A 22321-nucleotide genomic window follows, 5' to 3' on the forward strand; every position below is an offset into this window, starting at 1 on the left:
CACAAAAATTTATTATAATTCCTAAGTAAAGTGTTCATTCAAAGGTATAAAATGCATTTTAATTTTGATTTGTGTTTAATTTTTAGGGTCACAAAAATTATTATTTTTTAATCCTCGTTTGAACGCTTTCTTGAAACCGGCGAAGATACCCTGTCTCTGCCGGCATTTATTTCACAAGTCCAGACCGAACCATTCTAAATTCCATCTGAACTTTGCTAACCAGATGTTAGGAAGCGTAGAAATATAAAAATACCTTGCGCTTTATATCTTCCTTGACCACAGCGACTTCGCCTTTTTGGTGCTTTTTCGAATATGAAAACCGCATTATGTAAATGAGGTTGTTAATCAACTTCAGATTGTTATAAATCAAAACATTCGTAATCACTAAATTTTACCATTCTAAATTAATTACACCGCAAAGCACACAAAATAAAATGTATAAACAGTTTTAACTGTTTTAGAATGCCTAAAAACACAATTTAGCGCCTCCATTTTGTTTACTGTATCGAAGAGAGGCGGAAAGCCTATCTTATGCCTTTTGCCGTCACAATGGCAGTTAAAATAATAAATGTTCCAACTAGTATAAAGTGTTCGTTCGATTTTTCGTCTCTTTTTCGGGACGGCCTCGCACAAAACGATCTTTGGTAATTAACTCATATAAACCTGAGAAGCAAACCCTACACCACATGCTATTAGACTGCGGTACAGCAGTAAAATTGTCGATTTTGTTTCAATTTGTCAATTCCCAGAAGCGCTCAAACATTTCCAAGAAAGTGCGCGTCTGCTCGAAGCGTAATTCCTCGACGTGAAGTATCGGATTTCCATTGTTTAAATTGTCGAGTTTTTTAGAAGTTCTCCTTTCGACGTTTCATAAAGGTTTGATTTCCTTTAACTAAAACTACAGTCGAATCTAAGCTCCAAAGGCGAATAAATACGTTTTCAAAATAGATCAACAAACCACTGTCCATCAAATCTAGGGTGAAAACAAACGATGCAAGGCCATTTGCTAACCTGTGTTGTGATTTGCTCGAAATATTATCCGCCTTGTTGTTGATTAATTAATCGAAATAACGCCAATTTCAATTTCCTGGATAGTTCGCCATTTTTGTAAAAGTTGAGCGAGTTGAAATAATTGCGAAGTAGCACAAATGAAATAAAGATATATTTTCAGGTGACGTTTTCGTTGCCGTTGCCGTCGTTGTTGCTTAAGCTCCCTACTGCTTGAGCCACGCCATGCTGCACAAAAGTAGAACAAGTCTCTAATAAGGTTTGGTCTATACTATGACTAAAAAAGAAGGTGAAAAGATACGTACCCGAAAAGCTGCCAACGATGGTGTTGTTCGATCCGTAACCACATCCGTAACCACAGCGAACTTGAAAGATGTACTTTTGACCATCAACTACGTAGGAGCTGTCTTCCCGCCTAAGCAGCCAATGAGTTGTGCTTGCGTCTGTTTGACCATTAGCGATACGTAGATCTGTATCTGGAATCCATACTATAATTTCATAATTCTAAAGAAGAAACCAAAAAGAAAACTCTTAGTTTGATAGGCACAAATGAAAGTTGTGCCGCAAGCATTAAGGACAATTATAATGATGGATCAGAGGATTAATTCTGTAGTGTATGTTCAAGTGTTAACTGAACCCATGAAATTCCTAGTGAGGGTTAGCTCTAGTAAGGAAATGGAAGACTGTTCGAGACAAAGAAGAAAATCTTTGACCTCAGCAGGAATCGAACCCACGACCTCCGGATTTGATCGTCCGCTGCTCTATCGACTGAGCTATTAGGCCAGACAGGAGCAAGTCGAGGGTGATAATGGTGGTAATTACGGCAATATGGGTGCAACTGAATGTCGTGCAAGTTTGAGAGATAACAAGTCAACACACAAAACTCTATTGGAGCTATTGTTACATGAAGGATTATAAATAAACTAAAGCTTTTGGAAGTCAAGAGTCAAGACACTGATTTCTATCATTTTATCTTAAATTTGAGCCTGGAAGAAATCATTCAAATGAAAATATGTTGCATAGTATTGTAACCTTGTGTCAACGATTATACAAAAAAAGAGTGGTAATACTTTTTGAGTACTGAGGAAATCGCAGGTGCTTTAGTTGTGTACAAAGCTGTAATGGTTTCTCTTTCATTTATCGCTTTACACCGGCATCGCAGAAAACCATTGAGCAGTGCTTGGCTGTGGGAACTGATTGCGATTAAATTACCCCTCCCCGGGGGGGGGGGGGGGGGGGGGTACTCCCTTATATGGGCTATATAGGTATGTGCAGCGCCAAAGGGTATGGTTTTTCGGCTGTTTTGGTCATAAATAGGGTATCGAGTTTTGCACTGTAGTCCTGGGTTGGATTTTTTTTAGAAGAAGCTACTTCCGGTCATAAATAGGGTAGGGAAAATCGCAGATTTTGGTCATAAATAGGGTAAGGGTTTTGGGAAGCGGGCCGCACACCCCTACCCAATTTTTTTTGGAGTACCCCCCCCCCCCCCCGGGCCCCTCCCCTTCCCCCAAAGACAAGAAGAATACAACGAAGAACACAAGCTTTGATCTTTTCCTCTAAGAAACCCAACGGACTGGGTCCAAACCATATGTTGGTAAATTACACTAGGATTTTGTCAGTAAATTCTTCTTTGCTTTTGAATGAAAAACTTGTACCCAACTGATATTGATGATGTGGTTTACCACCCCTATGATATTTGATATTTTTTAATCAATTCATTTCAGGACTGACATATTTCGGGTGATTGTGCTGCATTAAAAGCTACAAGTAAGCTCCGGTTTGGGCGTTTAGCTATCATAAATGTCGATCAGTGAAATTTTGCACGTTTTTTTAAAAACCAAGTCTATCCAACACTTGACTTCATTTAGAAATCACAAATGCAACACACTTCTCGTGATTTTTTAAATTATATATTACAAGTGGCATTGTGTTTTTCGTTACCATATCGGAAAATTGGGTTAACATTTTTGGGAGGGAACGGTTCAATCACTTTCAAGGGAACCTCCACTCCGAAAACAAATTGATGGTAAATTGTCGGAAACAGTGTCTAAATTCTACATTTTAGTTTAAAAAGTAGAAGTGACATTCAAGTGTGCTAAAAACTAGATATGATTTTCGCCTATTTTGAAATGAGATTGTATTTCAACAATTTAACGTTAACATATTTCAAGAGTGGACGTTTTCTTTAATCGTAGATTACCAACCAGGCATTTATCATGGTCGTTTGGTGGATCCCAGGTCAGCTGAAGGGCATCCTCACGTTTCTTGATCCAATCACTTTCGTTTTTACCAGGAATAAACTTGACTGCTAGTTTTGTGACTGCACCAGCTGTGGCTGGTGATATGATGCGTACTTCCCTGCCGTTACTAGACTCGCCGTTGATGGCCGCTCTAACGGTAAAGATGTAGGTATTGCCGCAAGGGACGGTAATATCCAGAGTTGTTTTGTAAGTTTTGTTATGGATGGTGTTATAACTGCAGTGGATACATTCAGTAGTAACCATATAATACTGGAAAAACAAACATGAAGAAGAAACAAGTCAACGGCTAGCCTTAAGAAAAGACATTCAACTGGGAAACGTTGTCAGATAAAAGGTAGAAATCATGAACGATAAGCCTAATCCTAACCCTAAACATAACTGTCGCGGACGAGAGAAAATCATAAAATATGTGCATGCTACTTAGATCACCTCATCATTCTATCAAGTGACATCATTCGCAGTTTGCACGAGACAAGAACAAAGGAGTGTATGCATGTGCCGTATGTAGTGGATGATGGGTGTCCAAAAACGCCACCATTAATTTGGTGCCAGATTATAAGACTAGCGACCCGTAAGGAACTGTGGAATAATTAGTAGGAAGGTGGGGGGGGGGGGGGGGGGGGGAAGGAATGAGAACGGGAGAAAAGATATGATGAAAAACTCTCCGCCCTCCTACGAGGATTTTTTTCTCCGGGTACTCCGGTTTTCCTCCCTTAACAAAAACCAACATTTCCAACTTCCAATTAGACCCGGAAACAGTGGATGAAGGACCCACTCTGTGGAAGACAATGAAATTCCCATCAATTATCATTATATTTTTTAAATAATAATAATAATAGTAATAATAATAATAATAATAAAAATATTAATAATGATAATAATAATAATAATAATAATAATAATAATATCTCTATAAAAAGCTTGAACGCGCTTTAAATAATAAAGTATCTAAAAATAGTTTAAAAATGCTTAATAACATTGTGTAAAAGTATAAAAAGATAAAATTAGAGATCTGCTTGAATGACACTCAATGGGACTAATTGCTACAAAAAAAACTATTTTCGATTTAAAAATGTCAACAGAACTTGAAGTGCGCAGTTCTGGAGGAAGAGCATTCCAAAGCTTTGGAGCAGCACTTGAAAATGCTCTCTCACATGAATGGCTAGGTTGACTGAGCTGGATGCTATTTGTAGTTTTATTAGAACTAAGCTTCTTTGATCAGGAAACTAATGTAGACTGGCATTTAGAAGAAACCTTTGTTATAAATTATCCATGATAACTACATACAAGTTACAGTTCCAGAAAACAAAAACTTCAAAGACAGATATTGAAGACAGTGTTAATAGCCCTTTTCACGGTAAACTCTGCACATTTGAATTACAATGAAATCTAGCATGTATGTGAGGCAATTTCAGGCTATTTTGTAGTTTTAGCCCGAAATTGCCTCGCATCCACGTTGGATAACATTGTCATGCAAATGAGAAAAATCAACCGTGAAAAGGGCTATTTGCTATATTTATATCAAGTAGTAGAGGTTTGCCGTTAAATCACTGACGAGTTTGAAAATTAGACATAACCCCCATCCTTTATATATGCCCCTGGTTTACTAATATATCAATAATTATTGTGCCTCACCTCCCGTTTCTCAACTCCCCCTCTTCCTAATTATTGCACACTCGCATAGTGTAGAGTAGCTGATAAGTTCAACTTGTTATTAGATGCTACAAGTTGAATGTTAGGTTCACAAAGAAGTCTAAAAGATAATGCTTGTTTAAAATAAGCTGTTAAAATGTAATGAACTTCAGCAAAACACTGCAATCCAATCTATTCAGAAAAAGTAGTCCAAATTTCTCTTTTCTTTTCGAGTGAGTTTTACAAAAGTTAGCGCACCAGAAAAAAATTTCAGGAAAATTTTGAATTTCTCACTTGTTTCGTCACAAAGGATAGTTCCGTCTTGCAAAGGTTAGAACTCAGAAGTCTATGCAACAAGAAGTACATATGCTCGATAAGCAGCAGAAGAATTATCTTGTGAAGTCATGTTGCACTGAACTCGTTCAGACATGATGCGTGTCTTTGCAAAGGCTAGGGTATTTGTTTGACCTTGTAGCGCCAGGCAAATTTTGTTTGTAAATTCAACCGAAGTGGTCTCCCCCTTGCCACCCCCCCTCCCCCCCTCGCGGGTTTTAACACAATACCACAACAATTCCAGGTTATTTTGCATTTAGTAATGCACCAATGCCAAGACCTGGGGCAGGAATCACAAAGCTCTTCTAAGTAAAGTTGTTTCCTAAGTATTGTTTGTTTATAATAGCCTTTTGATGGCATAACAATACACAATTGTTTAGGAACAATACTTAGGATATGAAATAAATGTGATAGTATATTTCAAGCCTGGTGAATGAAAGAGAATAATGTGTTATTTCTAGAAAGTGACACATGCCTACTCGAAAAACAAAGTCCGAGCGTTCCTATTAGGAGTCGAACCTAAGACCTTCTGATTACTAGTTCGGATGCTCTACCACTGAGCTACAGGAGACTCGTGGTACTAGGTTCATGGGATAGGATGTAGGATTAGGATATAGCTAAACTCAGTACGGCTTCGTGAATCTGGCTACTGGCAATATCCCATTCCTTCAAATTCCTCCAATGTGACACAATCAATTGTCAGAATGTACCACTTTGAAGATAACTGCAGAACTACCTCTTCAAACCGGTGCAATCCACTTTCGATCTTGTTGGCCTGCCGTTAGTTTCAGTTTCAACACAGTTTTGATGTATAACGTAAAATTCCTCTTGGCATTGTCCTTACCTGTAAAAAACCAGCCTCAGATGGAGCTTCCCAGGACAGATGAACAAGCTTCTCTTTGCTGGAATCTAACTTAGCATTCAAATTGTTAACCGGTCCCAAATGAGAAATTATTGTAGTCGTTGTTTGAGCCCAGTTACCATATCCATATCTGGTGTACACTCGGATCATTACCGTGTACCGCGCTCCTCCACTAACTGTTACGTTTTCTGACGTTTGACTAAACTGATATATTGTCTTCGTTCTGTAAAGGCTGTCCCAGCAGTCATCACACTTGTACTTGAGCACATAGTACTACAAAAGAAAGTCAAGTATAACCCTATTCAGATCAGGCTTTTTTCTGTGAAAGGTGGATTCTACACAACTTCCCTCCCCTCCCTTCACTTGGACAGAATCAAATTGAGAATGAACCTGAGTGAAAAGATTGCATTACGCCCAAAAGATTCCTATGGGGTCCTCAAAATAATGCCATGATGACCTCAAAAAATCATGATATTACCAAAAAAGAATGATAACAAAAAAAAATAAATAATAGTAATAATAATAATAATAATAATAATAATAATAATAATAATAATAATTTTTAAATATAAATAATAATCTCTTCATTAAAATATTCCAAGGAAATTGTTATTTACAAGTTAAAAGTAGAAAAAGAAGCTTTTAAAACCTATTTACAATTCTTGTCGATTAAAAGAGACTATTTTCAAGCACAATTTCTTTTAAGAAAAAGGAGAAAAAAAAACAAATCTCATCAATTTACAATAGTATTCTTATTCGTAATAAAAATCATATGATCATATAAAATTTTTAAAAAATAGACCGATACAGTATAACAATAGACCTCTCATTTCACTTGTGAATTAAGGGGGAGTTACTCCTGAACGCCATTTTTCCGCCACTTGACATGACTTTAATGAAAATATCTCGTTCGCGTTTCAAACAATCCAAAAACCCTATCATCATATCCTGAATCTGTGTTGTGGGGTATTTTGTGAATCTTTGGGTGATTTTTGGGTATATTTGGGAGGAGTAGTTTTTGTAGAAAGATTGGTAAAATTAGGAGAAATACGAAATATTGAAGATTTAGTGAAGTTTTAAAATTAAAATTTGTAGTTAATAATTAATAGACGGATACCAAGTTAGTCCACTAGCAACCTGGGATGCTCTTTCGTGGGTATCAACGGTCTCTTAGTGTTCCAAAAATCATTTTCTTTCCTCTATCCCTTCTTAAAACCTCTTCAAATTTCATTCAAATTTAGGTGTATTGCCCCCTTAACAAGTGAACAGTCAATAACTTAAAGATAAGCGGAGGGTTAAAAATAACAGAAACGAAAGAAAATTAACATTGAACACAGTATTATTTTTAAAAATTTAAGGAATACGGATTATAACCTTGTCCAACCGCTTTTGGCATAATTCTTTTACTTACGAAATGTCACATTTATGGAATCAGCTTCCCCTTCATGTTAAGCAATCGACTTATTTGAGTGATCTTTGAAAGAAGTTAAGGACAATTTACTTTTTTTAACCTAAAGGCCAGCTGTAAATGTAACTATTGTCTATCATAGTAATTATATTAGCGTCATATTTTTAAATTTGGGTGGTATCATAATTAAGATATATTAACTTGGGATTGCAAATATACATTTTTAGTCTTTTATACTGTTAACATGGATAGGCAAGCATTTATATATTTTAATTAATATTCTTATTTTAATATTCGTAATAACTTATTTTCATCTTCATTTATATATTTACTAAAATTTGTTTCTTTGATTTGTTTTTGTAACTTTAGTTACTGCTAGCTATTGTCATGCATTTTACACATGAGCCTCTGGCTCGGATATAGAGGGCAACCTCATCCCAAGCTTTGACATCAATAAATTGATTGATCGAGAGTCTACAATCGTGCTACGTACATCACCCAAATAGTTGACTTACCCTAAAGGTCATTGGATTGACATCTGTGGGTACTGACCAGTGACAAAAAAGCCGAGTGTTGTCCTTTGTGATGTCACAAGTAAAGTTTCCAGGTATTCCATTTAATGGATCCACATAGAAAGAGGATTGATAAGGTATACCTCTGCCATGGGAAGTGACCACAATTATTCGATAGGTGTACGGCATGTCATAACCGGTCATATTTACTGTCAAAGAAGTTGTACTGACAGTACGTGTTGTCCAACCATAGTAGGGATACCAGTAACAGCGACTGTGACCACCTGTTATGCAATGCCAACTCACTTCGTATTCCTGCCACACAAAAAATGCGTACGTTTAAAGTTTAAGCCTTGTTTCCATTTTATCTTTTCGACATTTCCCTCAACCCCAAAGCACCACCACAGCTTTGCAGTGCACAGCCTCATAAATGTTTCAAAAGTTGTTCTGTAATTTTTGGAGGTGTTAAATGAAGAAGGGATTGGCGGGGGTTGGGTGGGGTGGGGTGGGGGTTTTGGGGTTTAAAGGAAACTGACGAAGATGTGAGACTAGAAGGTGATTAACCCTTCGAGCGCCAACAGTGACCAGCAAGTAATTTCTTCTTACAATATTTCAATTGTATCAAACATGCAGGTCATGAGAGCCTATCACAAGGAATGGTTTGGAGAAAAATCAAAGCACCTCAACTTACCACATGCTCACTGACCGAGGGCCCGTGCCAATGGATGTACACTTGTAATCCGTATTTTCCGGTCTTGGAAGCAAAAGCCGAACTCACTATTATATCAAGCGGTGGCACTTGCTTCTGGATAATTGCCCATGTTCCCTGACCCTCATCTGTCAGGACATACACATACACTTTATAGGTATAACCCGGCAAAACATTCAGTATGCACTGAGTCTGTTCTCCAGTGACATTTATTCCGTTCCAACGACGGCAGTACCCGTAAGAGGTCAAGTTACACCAGCTGACTCTGTAGTACTGCAAACAAAGAGACAGCAGTTTGTAGTCAGTACTTTGTATTAATAACACAAGGCAGAGAGGTCCTAAGGACGGTGCCTCCTTTTACTAGACTAAGAAGTTGGTTCTTTTAAGGGTGGTGCGTACGAAAAAGAAGATATGTTTGTGCGGGTATTGACATGTGGGAAAAACAGAGCTCCGCAAGTGTTAAAAGAATCCAAACAGAAAATGAGGAGTAACCACGCAAGTGGTGGTTCTCACTGTTGGCTAAAGCTCTCATCTCTGACCACTTATGTTTGTTTCACAGTGTCCTAGGCAACGTCCGTAAATGCCCAACTGGTATACCTCCAACCATTGGCCCAGCAGGACAGTGCAAAGTGGATGGTAAGCTGACTACAATCTTGGACAAAATTCGTTAAGAAAACTGCAAATTTTACGCATATATTTCAATCTACCTTAAAGAAAACACTGCCTGGAGAGTACCAAACCCTCACTCCCCCCTCCCACTACCTCAATGTTGCTTTGAAAGCCGAACGATGTCCCAGCCTTTTTTTTCAGCGGCAGAGAAACATTGACGTGGGGGAGGGGGGCTGCGTTGCTGACATATCATTGTAGTGCTCAAATTTGGAGATGGACTAAAAGTTTCTTAAAAGTTTTGTCCACGATTGTAGCTATTTAAGCGGTCGTCAAGCAGTTGCATGACTGCCGATTCAAGAAACGCCTTTTATCTTTTTTTATTTTTATTTTTGTTGTGATAGTCACCCACCCCAGACACCCGGTTTTAGCTCAATCAAGGTATAAAACAATGTTCGCATTGTGTTTGCCCAGTAATCGAAATATAAGTCGTCTTAACAAGAAAGCCATAAAGGCTAAATAAGCGGCCTCATAATGGTCTCAAGAATACCAACAATAAACAAATGGACAACCACAACAACTCTCTTCCACTTTTGTCTCTCTTTTGCATTATTCTGAACATTCTCGGGGCTGTCGTTTCGCGAAAAGCGCCCAAGTTTTTATCGGCCACCTTTTCAAATATTAGGTTCGCTACATAGATATAGCTTATAGTATAATTTCTAGGACACACTTCTTTGGGAGCCTAGCTCTAGCTGATCTGCTGAGTGGCCTGTATCAATTTTAGTGTTTGTTCATTTGTTACCTTCTCAGAGAGCTCTTGATAACAGTAAGCAAGATAAAATTTTGAATAAAACGCTACATGGTTTACTATTACTTTTTTCAGTTGCATTTCTTATTCAGTGTTATAATTTCATTTCTTATTAATTTTATATATGATCTTATTTTCTGTGCTTTTCTTCAAAATTGTAAGTTGCGGTTTCTTGTAAATAATTTGTGCTGTCAATAAACAAACCCAAAAGACCATTTCTCGGTATATACATACCTTAATATCTTTGAGATCAATGTCACTGGGTGGATTCCACTTGACAGTCATGGTGTTCTTATTAACATTTGCCGTCAAATTACGAACTTGAGCAAAGTTTCGGTTTACAGCCACTGATGTGGTTGCGTTCTCTCCAATACCAGATATAGTTTCCGCATGGACAGCAAAAAAATATGTGCGTTCTCCCTGAAGGTAGCTTTTTGTGTAGGAGGTCTTATCCGAAGGCACATGTTGAGACCCAGTTCTTCCGTACCAGTAGTAGCAACTTGGACAATTCCAATACAGCATGTAAAACTAGAAAGAACAAGAAAAGGGAAGCTCAGTACATCAGGGGGACAAACCAGAGGAGTACAGTCTATGACGGATCTTTTAGGGATCATGTCACAGCTGGACTGATTGACATGGATACAATATTATCATCAAGGTTTGGCAAATATCAAGGCTTAGCAAATATGTACCTGGCCCCTGTTGTTCAAAGGGCAGGTAACTTGGCTATCCACTCTTGGCCTGACATTTCAACTAACTCTACCAATTTTGCAACACATTGGTAATTGTCTCACGCGTTATTCGAACGATACTTAAAGGAGTTGGATAATAACATACAATGGTCGTTTAAAGAAAAGCTATCAAACATTAGTTGCTGTGATGGTTTATGAATTGTCTCCTTGTTTTTGGCAAAGCTAAAAAAAAAGCTAACTCGCTAAATAAGTAAATAGATAAAAATAACCAAGTATCAGGACGAGGAAACGGCTTTTCCTTACCACTGGCAGCAAAAACATTGCACACTGTAGAAATTGCAGTATCAGTAAGCTTTATTTATTTCATCATTAAGGTACATTAAATTTATAAATACATTAAATGTATAAATACAGAGAAATGCAACTTCCTTTACTAAATACGCTGACTAGGGTCCTTTAAGAGTTATAACTTGGAAGATTTTAAAGCAAGCTGCGCTTTGCAACCCCCCCTTCGAACCGCTGTAATCTGTGCTTGTGGGAGAAGTATTTTATTATTTGTAGACCAGACCTTGCGACCCTGAACAAGCGCAATGAACTGGTAACTTCATGTAGGCATTCGAACAAATTTCTCCTAAGCAAATTTAAATCAACCGTTGTCACGCATTAGCATCTGATCGAATTCAAATTCTGCCGCGGGCGCATATATCAGCGTACGTTGTAATGGTATTTTAACAGTTTGGCTATTTTATCTGAGGAGTGCCGCACATGTTGTGCGGTACGAAACTAAATAGTAATAAAATGGCAAGTCGAATCCAAAATTAATTGGACCAACTCGATTACATACATATATATGCATATGATATACACTTGCGGTTTGTGGTTATAAGTTAGTTTTGGTTATAAGCCTTAGTTTGAAGAGAAAAAGAAGCAATCACTGAATTGTTTCCTGTAAGTAGTGAGTGCGGTATTGTGGACCTTCGATTTATTTTGACTAAATCACTAGAAAGGATCCACAGTTTGAGTCGGCAGATAAAAAACAGAAGTGAAGGGTAAACCAAGTCTAATTTGTCAATCAACAGTGAACAGGACAATGACTTAAATCACCGATGAGGAAGGTTAAAAACTAACACTTTTTTTCCAAAACGGTTTGGTTTGCAAGAACTTAGGGAACTAAAGATAGCAGAAATTTGAACAATTTATACGAACATGCCTATATATTCTAAAGATGTATATGCTAGTGCCAGCAAACCTACATAATTCATAATCATTCCTGTATACGTTTGCAATGGCATTAACAGTTTAATTCACTGCTTTTTTAAAATTAAAATTGTAATATTTTTTAACAGTAGTTACCACGTTTGAAGTAGAATACGGTTTGCAACTAAGCTGAAAATCTTCACACGCAAAACTAAAAATCCAAATTGCAGCAGAGTAAAATGGCAACAGTCTGTTTTATTATGTGTCTTTTGTTATCAAAGGGCACTAAAAAAACAAGCTAAACAACTCCAACGAGACAACAAATCTGAAGTTTACTCACTTTCACTTTCTTTGGTTCAACTGTTTGCGGTGCTGACCAAGACAAGCGGACTTTTCTGTTCACAAGTACTTTCACTGTCAATGGAGCCACAGGAGCAGAGAAAGAGCCTGTTGTTGCGGTGACTTGGACAGGTTCCCCAAGAACACTGTCCTTAATGAACACTGTCCGTACCTCAAAAACGTACCTAGTGTTAAAATTGAGATAAGGGAAGGTATGGTTTGTTTCTCTGCCTGCGGTGTTGATTGTTCGTGAATCTAAACTGGCCCCATCTCTGTGCGACATCTTAACCTGGTAGTTCTGAAAAGTACAAATAGAGGGAACCTTACATTAGAATCATTCAAGAAGAAAGAAAAAAATTATTGGCAGTTAAGAACAAACTGGAATTTTGTAAAGGTGGGTCTAAGGAAGGATTAGATTTACAGTGGAGTGAGTGGAGGAACCGTTCAGAAATATAAAAATCTATTAAGGTGGTTTTTACTTTCACAGTAAAAACGTTATAGTATCCTTTTAATATCACGTTTGCCCATTATTTCAATGCCTTTTACCATATGTAGACCAGGGTGGAGGGGGTAGGGGAGGTTCAGCCTATGTCCACTTTGAGCGTTTATAGCTTTTTAAATATTTGAGCAACAGCCATCCAACTACCTGACTTCTCCAGAAATCTGGGAACAATTTGGCGTGGTTGGTCAGTGTCAACTGAATTTCATTGTTACCATCGAAACCCAATTTAGAAAGGCAACTCTTCCAGTAATATCAAATGTCCTGTCTCTAATAAGAAAAAATTAACTTTCGTTAAGTATAGTAAATTTCATGTTTTTGGATCAATTTAGTATTGCTCTATTAGATTTGATGATCACCCATTGGTCAATTTTGGGGGTTCTCTGAAGATAATAAAACCCATCAACCCCCCCCCCCCCCCCCCAAAAAAAAAAAAACAAAAAAAAAAAAAAACAAATAAATGAACAAAAACAAAAATCGAAAAAAAAAAAAAATGAAGACAAAAAAAAAAAAAAAAAACACAAAATGCCAGTCCAGATATGGTTTTCATACAGTTCTGCGTAATAAAGCTTCATCGCCCTGTTGTCTATTTTGATAAATTTAAAATATTCTCTGACAAACCATGAATCCCAAAGCCTGATTCACAGTTGTGAGATCATTACAAATATAAGCATTATATAATGCACAGGGATGTTCCCACACATCACTGCATGCAGAGTGCTGTTTAGTTCTTGTGCTTGTGCCTATGCTCAGGTTTTGCTTCTTGTCACTTGCGACAAGAACAAACAAGCATCAAAATATGGACAAGCATAAAGGGAAAGTTCCGTTTTCTTGTTCTTGTGCAAACGTCATACAGGAGTAAGCAACCATTTCGAAATGATGTCTTTCTCTAGGGTGTCATGTCAATAAGTACCTTTACACCTTTACACCGATACCGATAAGCCCATACACTAACAAGCACCTCTACCCCAACAACAGTCATTCCCCTGATAATTATCACATTCAAGTTTCACTAAGGTTTTGCCGAACATTTCAACTGTATCCTTACTACTAATTCCGAGAATAGGCTCCGCGGCCTATATTTTTCGAAGGTATTTTTTGAGGGGCTTATGTACGGAGGGGCTTATTATATAAGGGAAATTCGCGCTGAGCTTACATTTTGAGGAAAATTTGTGTCTGCAATTTTAAAATGTGCAAAAGATAATATTGGGGAGTTAAATAGAAATTTATGACATGGAAATCTGTGTGAACGTGCCAACTTCAAAAACAATAACCTTTATTGAAAATGTGACACCGTACATACCGTGAAAGTCATACTGGTTTATAGTTCATACGGTACATTATAGTTCATACCGTAGTTAATACTGTAGCTGAGTACGGATGCTCAAAGTTCAGTGTACGGAATCGTAAGAAAAGGCTTGATTATAACGGTAAGTGTAATTTACTTTCATTTGGAATAAATGTGATGGTATATTTGTTTTTATTTATTTTGTATTGGAGGGCAATTCCCGTGTATTAGCTCCCGGGTCTTATATTTGGAGGGGCTTATCGACCAATAAGTTCTACCCATCTCCGCATTTCCTGAATTACTTACCATCTAAAGCTATGATCAAGATTCTTATTCAAGCTTAACGTTTTACAGCTAAAAAGTGTCTGAATGATTTATGTGTTTGACTGATGAATATATTTTTCTCTCAAAACTTTGGTTCATTTTCCACGAAATCTATACAGACAACACAATTTTAGTCACCAGGAGAATGTTCTCTGGAATAAACTTCATGGTCACAAATTTGTTTTTTCCCTACCAACCACTATATTTCAGTCCTCTTGTAAGTGACTACATGTTCTCAGTGACCGGATTTGGCATTCAGCTGTTGATCAATTGCCAACTGAGCAGGTTGACATAATCACGTTTTGGGGTAACATAATGCATAGCGCAATCAAGGCTCATTTAATCATTCACTTCAATATAAAGTGCATTCATCCTCCACGGGTTCATTACAAACTCACAAAATGACCAGCTCCCAGTTGGTAAAGCAGTGCACCGGTAACGCAAGGGTGGCGGGTTTAATTCCCTTTAAAGCTTCAATTTGTTTCAGGCTTTCTTTTCGCAACTGCTTTAATTAGTTGCGTACATAACTGTGATGGTCTTCTATTGCTTTAAATATCTCATTCATCGAGTGTTCAATATGTATTTCACAGAATTATTCACTGAAACAATGAAGGCATAAATAGTAAGCCCAATCACAGAACAAGACCGAATTAATGAGAACATACTTTAAGATCACTGTCTTCCGCATCCGCTGGTTTTTCCCAAATAAGAACGACGCCAGTGACACCAACAACGACAGCTTTCAGGTTGCTTACCGGCTGGTAATCCTTGCCTGACATAGTAAAAACCAAACAAAATCAAGTAAAACAGCCACGTGGTTGTTACTTTTAAACAATAAGGATGTCTTGACTTCAGCGGACTTAATGCGCATTACAAAAAGGTCTACTGTATTCACGCGTAGTTATGTGCAGTTTTGTAATGCAGGAAAAGAAAGTTAATCATTGCCATCTAAGTAAATAAGTTGATAAAGTGCCATGCTGTTGAATAGTGGGGGCTATCCTCAATAGAGCGGTTCTCAATTGAGTGTCAGAAGTAATTTAGCTTTTGCTTTGGTTTTGTATTACATGTACTACGCTCTGTGATTGGTTAACAAAACTCGCGCCACTTTCTCAACCAATGAGAAGCCAAACCAAAACCAATCGTGTTTTAGCCGCACGCGTTTTCCCGCGCTTGGCGCCAGTTACATGTGTTTGCTTCGAATTTCGATTGGTTCGTTGTGTTGTTTACATCTGTTGCGAATGGCCAGAGTAATTACTATGGTTTTGGTTTTACGACACTCGATTGGAAACCACTCTGTCTTCCAATACAATACAATACAATAAAATACGATACAATGCAATGCAATGTGGAGCAATGCAACGCGACGCAACACACACTACAGTACAATGTAATGCAATGCACCATGACTCGAAGTCACGGTGCCTTTAGGACATAATGCTAGCATTATTGACCTTGTCTCTCACACGTCATATTAACTGAAACAGTTGGATGTTAAACAACCCAAACGACTGTTTGGAAAGAGTAATTGAGGTAGCCTATTTGAAATCATTCATGGATGGAGTGGCTGGTGTGAGATCACAAATGAAGTGGTATTGCTTACTGTCAGTAGATTTACCACTGATCTCAAGCTGAAGTTGAAAAGCACTAATTAAATTACTTGAACATCAGATTGAAAAATTTACTGTAGTAGCAGAACCAGGAAAGGGGCAGGCGACATTGGGGGGGGGGGGGGGGGGTGGAAGGGCAATGCCTCTTTGAGTGTGAGGGGCATTTTCGAAATTTGAAAGAAGTTTTGGAATTTACATGTCAGTTTTGAACATCGCCGAAGAGATTTGAGAGTTCCCGTAGAAATTTCCCAAGTTTAGCCATCCACTCTTGGAACAGCTGGGGGCGTGGATGCAGTTGGTTGTCCTGGCATTATAACTAACTCTACCAATTTTGCAACACATTGGTACTTGAAAGTCTTTCTTCAGTAATAAATTAATCTTAATTATTTCACCTTTCGCCACAAGAATGTTGATTAAACTATTAACCCATTCTTAACATACGAGTGCACACACCTGTTTTGGGCTGAGCATTGATTGGATCACTATGTGGTCCTGACCGACCAAGTGATACCTCAAATATATAGACAACACTCTCTTGTAAGTTGCCCACTACAAAAGTTGTGCTTGTGGTGCTGGCCACCGGCACAGAGCTGACCCCAAGTGATGCAGGCCCATAGTAGATGTAATATACCTGTATGAGAGAAAAGGCAAACAATTTAAAATCATAAAGGGTCGTTTGGGACTGCTTTGTAACATAAACACCTCCATCGATCTATCAGTCACAATGTGCCCTTTGCAACTAACAGTCACATGGTACAAAGTACACCTTGCAGGAGAGCGAGCTACGCATAGCACTGGGACATCCAAAACAAAGCAACTCCATCCAGTCAAATTTGAGTTTACTTTGTTTAGGATGTCACACGGCGTAGCGTGCTTGACAACAAGGTATTTTTTGTACCATGTGACCGTTAGCTACAAAAGGCTCATTGAGATTGGGTTTTTCTAAGGATTTCCACGTTTGGCAGCCAGTCCCTAGAGAGAGCTCTGCCTCCAAGCAAAGAAAAAGGGGCACTTGCTACACTGAGAAGCCTACCAGCAAAAACCAGTGTTGTGGGGAGAGGGTAGGGGCCAGAGACCAGATGCATTCAAACGAACAAAGTTGGCTGATTACCTAGAAGGAAGCATACTGTACTGACAAAACCTTTGATCTGATTTCTGACGGCAAGGACATCTGGCGTGTACTCTGTGTGTTAACTACTCACTTTCAACTGCACAAACCTTATTCCAAAATGGAACAAATAAGCCCATCTTGCCTTGCTCAAGTTAAAATATTTCTTTGACTTTTTAGCTTAATAACGAGTTAAGAAGGGCTTATTTGAATACGAACAAAAGAATATTAAAATGGCAGCCATTTTGGAATAAGGTCTATTTAATGGAGCGCATGCATTTAATGTTCAAATATAGCAAAACTAAAATGGAACTTACAGTTTCATGTGACGTTTCATTAGGTGGCTGCCAAGAGAACTTTATAGCTGTATTGTTGAGCGGCTTTGCTGTTACATGTGTGGGAGCACTCTCTATTACAAAGTAGAAACAAAGATTCGTTATCTTTGTATCATGGCTTTTTATACACCTTAATCGGGCGGGCAGACTAGTTTCATAGGTAGCTGCTTTTTTGCTTTTATTCGGCACACTTTGATGCAGAAAAGTAAAATATGGACTTGTGTAATCCAGTATTGTTACAATGTCTTATAGTTGTTACATTGTCGTTCTTTATGGTAGTGTGCTTGGCTGTGATGACATTATTTTCACCTGGAATTTTGACAAGTGTTCCAGGAGGGGTTTATTTGTAAACTAGGCATAGATTTCATTATTAGCATAGGGATATTTACATGTAGTTACACTTCAGGAATAACATCATCGCAAAGTCTTTAGTTTCTCATTTCTGGTTTTAGGGGCCCAAGTGTGAAGGACTCTTCTCTTCTCAAGCAGGCCAACCTTCACCGTTTCCTTCGGTGGCCATTTCCAAGTTCACACCAATAAGGCCAGATCACACCACAGGTCACCAAAGCGTAGTATAGGAGTTTTTACGGCGTTATAAATCGATCGAATTTCAGAGAGAATTTTTGAAATACTCTTCTCAAATGACGAGTCAAACTGGACTTCTAAATAACTTAGTACAGTATGCTGCACGTGGACCAGAAGTTGAAAGATGAATCGCACAAAACAGCTTTCGAAGAGAAGCCATGAAAACACGGCAAAACACACCATGTGAGCTTTTTTGCAAACTTGATTGTAGTTTTATAGGTTTTTCGAGGGAATATTGTTGTCTAATTTTCAATCGAATTGAAACGCTAAACTAAAAATTATTGCGACAATAACTTTAACGAGACTGTATCTCAAAAATAATTGATCACATTCACAAACAGAACAGCCACTCCATTTCAATCGACCAGTCTACTCGAAGAACGAAACAGCGTTTAAAACAATTTAGAAAAGAATGGGAACTTTCTTACAGTATTTAATCTTCAGAATTTGATTGACTTTAATTTGCCTTTCATTATTTTTATTTAACAGTACAGCTTACCTCCCTTTGTTTTTACTTGAATAGAAGAAGCTGGTCCTTCACCTGCCGCATTAAATGGCCTCACTGTGAAAGTGTACGTTGTATCGGACTGCAGTAATGTGTTCACATAGTAGCTGTGTTGGTCAGTAGTTGTAAGTAACCCATAACCAAGTCGATAGACTTTATATCCCTAAATTGAAAATAGAAAACACTCTTCAAACTGAGAGTACATCAAAACACATAAAACAATTGCTGAGATGCATAAAAGGAAGGTCCCCAGGAACCACCAACAAATAACTAACAAGCCAATAGATAACATATCTCTGGCTTTTTTTTACGTGCCTTGACTACAAGAGAACTAAAACTTTTAAATTGTATGGAATGCCATTTGGATGGTGCAATGTTTTATTTGTGGTATCGAACTTTGCAATCAAAATTCTCAAATGTGTCCCATTTCTCAGTTGAAGAATTTAATAATGGAGGAGATTTCTAAGTCTGTACCATCTCACATATCGCCATCTCGCTACAGAGCAGAGCAGTGTACAATACAGTAGAGTGGCAAAGAACAGAGCATAGCAGAGGGGAACAATATGAGCATGTTTAGAGCAGAGGAAAGTGGAGTATACTAGAGTACTATAGCATAGAGTGGAATGGAGTAAGAGAGTGGAATGGAGATAAGATAAGGCCAACCATATAATATAAATAAATCACTTTATTTTCAAAAGTGTCAACGTATTTAACACAGAGCACTAATTGGGGACACTTTCAAGATCGAATTGGAATTTACAAATGTTGGTTTTCGAGGGGAGGGGAAAACCGGATTACCCGGAGAAAAACATCTCGGAGCAAGGACAAGAACCAACAACAAACCATGGATTACCTGCTATGGATTGAGTAAGTCCAACAGCAAGATGAGGGACTTCCATTTATAAATTTGAAGGTTCTTCTTCCAAATACTAAGATTTTAAATTATCTCATGCATCCTTGCTGCACAGTAAATTAGCACGTAAATAAGCACCTTCACATAGTTGCATAACATTGTGATTTTGCTCTGAGACCAAAACGTGGTGGAAACGTTATTGGCCGTTTTCTTATAAATGGCAACCCCTAACTGATTCCTTGTTTGTCGAAAGATACAACAGTCCACGATACCACTAACTTTGAAGTTTTTCGTTCTATCTTCATAGAATCACCATACCATCTCTCAGTAGGTGCAAATGCCAAAAATATCTCTATTATTTCAATAGTTATTAATTTATTTAGCACCTTTACAGAATTTTACTGTAACAGTTGTTGCAATATACCGCATTTATTCGATTACCACCCACCTTTGAACAAGCGCCCACCCTGAAAGCCCAGAAAAGTTAATAAATGCTCACCCCATCCCCCTCCCAGCAAAAAACATTTCTGTACTAGCCCAGCCTGAAGTAAGAGGAGCGTCAGTTGTTTTCCAAAATTGGTTTTAGCGGATACGGTGGTCAATGGACTTTTACATTGTATATGGCTTGTTTACATTAGCTTTTGCACTTTCTTTTGTCTTGTTGAAGCAAAATAAACTTGTTATCCCTTGTTTTGTTATTCTCTAAAAATGTCTTCGCTTCCCGAAAATGTTGGGAAAATAATAAGCGCCCACCCTCATGGGCCCAAAATTAAATAAGCGCCCAGGCCGTTGATCGAATAAATACGGTATAAACAAGTTAGAACAATAGTATTACACTGTTACCAGGAATAAGTTCCTGGAAGTAATGCGTGTATAGCGCCATATATCACTCATGAAATATCTCTATTAAAGCATTGAGCTCTCGATAACACAACAGTCCTTGTAATGGCCACGAAAAAGAAAACGTCTGGACAGAAACATAAATGAAGAGCATAATGATTCTTTTGAAGACAAAATCCCATCCTTGGGGCCAACAACGACTACAAGAATAGTGAGTCAAAATGTTGTCAAATCTTCTCATTTTGGGTGATCTATTTTTCTTTCAAATTTATGCTGGATCCACAGTGATCGCAGGTTTGACAGTCGCATAGCCCAAGCTCTCCTCCCAAGGCTTAACATTAACTGATGCATAACTGCTATGTATTGGCTGAATTTACCACGACAGGACGTATGACCCACTGTGATTGTGGAGGTCCCCAGGCAAGACCGACTGCCGTCTGAGTCACAGATGTGATGCGCAGGTGTGTGACAGGTGCTGGAAAAAAAAAACAACCTTAAGGTCATCAGGCCTTATTCCAAAATGGCTACCATTTTCATAATCTTTGGTTCGTATTAAAATTAGCCCTTCTTGCCTCGTTCTTAAGCTACAAAATCAAAAGAATGTCTTACCTTGAACGTGGGGAAGAAGGGCTAATTTGAATGCAGACAGAAGATTATTCAAATGGAAGCCAGTTTGGTAACAGCTATAAGCCATGCTTTTCTCTACCATCAGGAAGCCAACAATTATTGTAACCTAGATACTTTCTAAATCTAGACCAAAATGACTGTAACATTTTGAAGGAAATGGCGGGGGAAAGGGGGGGGGGGGGGGAGTTCTAAAAAGTTAACATATCAATGGAAAATATTAGCTGCACTTGTAAGCAACATTAAGCATTCACAGCAATGCTGCCAAATTTTAACTCAGCTAGCGCTTTATTTTAACAACTGAATTTATTTACAATTTTATGCGGACTTGAGGTTTACAGTCCAAAAACTGCGGATACGTGGATTGGTTTCTCAAGAGCAACGGAACGAAACCACTTGGTATGAATTGGCCAAGCGAACGCATCAAAGATAAAAAAGGTAAAAGATAAATGAAGAAATTTATAAATATTTGTTCTTCTGGAGGACTTCCCATTTATGGAAAAGTCACCACAATTAAATCTCTACTTATCCCAAAACTCTTTTATGCATCCTCGTTACCTCAAACTCCAGCAAATATTATCAAACAAGTGGAACACATAATTTACACATTTTTATGGAAAGGGAAAGACAACGTGACAAGGCTCTCAGCAATTAACAATTTTGAAGGAGGTGGTATAAAAATGATACACATAGACAGCATGGCTAAAGCTCTAAGACTACCCTGGCTGAAACAAATTTTCAATGATAGTGAAAGTTCATGGGTTATTTAATTTTTGAATGCAATTATACCGTCGCAGTCAAACAAGAACGCGTACGCAAAATACAGATCTGTAACTTGCGAAACGGAGCACTTATAAATTTTAAATAAATAAGTGTCAATGTATTTAGCGCAGAGCACTAACTGGGGACACTATCCAGATCGAATTGGAATTTAGAAATGTTGATTTTTGAGGAGAGCGAAAACCGAAGTACCCAGAGAAAAACCTCTCGGAGCAAGGACGAGAACCATCAACAAACTCAACCCACATATGACGGCAAGTCCGGGAATCGAACCCGGGCTCCCCCTTGGGACCTCTTGGCTCATTCACTGTGTATTGTTCAGAAATCATCTTTGCGGCAAGGAAGAAATAAGAAATGCGTTTAAACAAACAAGCTAAATTCCTTCACGGTCTACAAAGAGCTCGCTTCGCTAAAACAGATCTTTAAATAACAAATAAAGAACAAATGCATTAATTAGCCAGTCTGATAACCATACCTGATGGGGGAAGTTCATCGATCTTCACATTCTGAGTTGGAGAGAATTCCCCACCAACACCATTTATATCGTAAGCTTGCACCTGAAGGACAGCAACAAAAACAATAATTTATTAAGAAACTGAAAACATA

At 38.1% G+C, this 22321-nt stretch overlaps 1 protein-coding gene across 2 annotated transcripts in view; it reads right to left on the reverse strand.

The window, feature by feature from the left end:
- The window catches only part of LOC146453296 (receptor-type tyrosine-protein phosphatase S-like), a 31804-nt gene that overhangs the window by 5217 nt on the left and 4266 nt on the right, over positions 1 to 22321 (reverse strand). For both annotated transcript variants that reach the window (XM_085096770.1, XM_085096771.1), the window contains exons 4-16: positions 22191 to 22272; positions 20689 to 20786; positions 18613 to 18781; positions 17511 to 17602; positions 16539 to 16716; positions 15144 to 15250; positions 12369 to 12665; positions 10374 to 10667; positions 8708 to 8998; positions 8020 to 8331; positions 6079 to 6369; positions 3213 to 3518; positions 1314 to 1512 (exon numbers count right to left, since the gene is read on the reverse strand). In XM_085096770.1, the coding sequence (XP_084952896.1) occupies positions 1314 to 1512; positions 3213 to 3518; positions 6079 to 6369; positions 8020 to 8331; positions 8708 to 8998; positions 10374 to 10667; positions 12369 to 12665; positions 15144 to 15250; positions 16539 to 16716; positions 17511 to 17602; positions 18613 to 18781; positions 20689 to 20786; positions 22191 to 22272 (2716 nt within the window). The remainder of the gene's footprint in view (positions 1 to 1313; positions 1513 to 3212; positions 3519 to 6078; positions 6370 to 8019; positions 8332 to 8707; positions 8999 to 10373; positions 10668 to 12368; positions 12666 to 15143; positions 15251 to 16538; positions 16717 to 17510; positions 17603 to 18612; positions 18782 to 20688; positions 20787 to 22190; positions 22273 to 22321) is intronic.

The sequence above is a fragment of the Pavona decussata genome, unplaced genomic scaffold (genome assembly GCF_977016875.1).
Source record: "Pavona decussata unplaced genomic scaffold, jaPavDecu1.1 SCAFFOLD_339, whole genome shotgun sequence".
Taxonomy (NCBI): domain Eukaryota; kingdom Metazoa; phylum Cnidaria; class Anthozoa; order Scleractinia; family Agariciidae; genus Pavona; species Pavona decussata.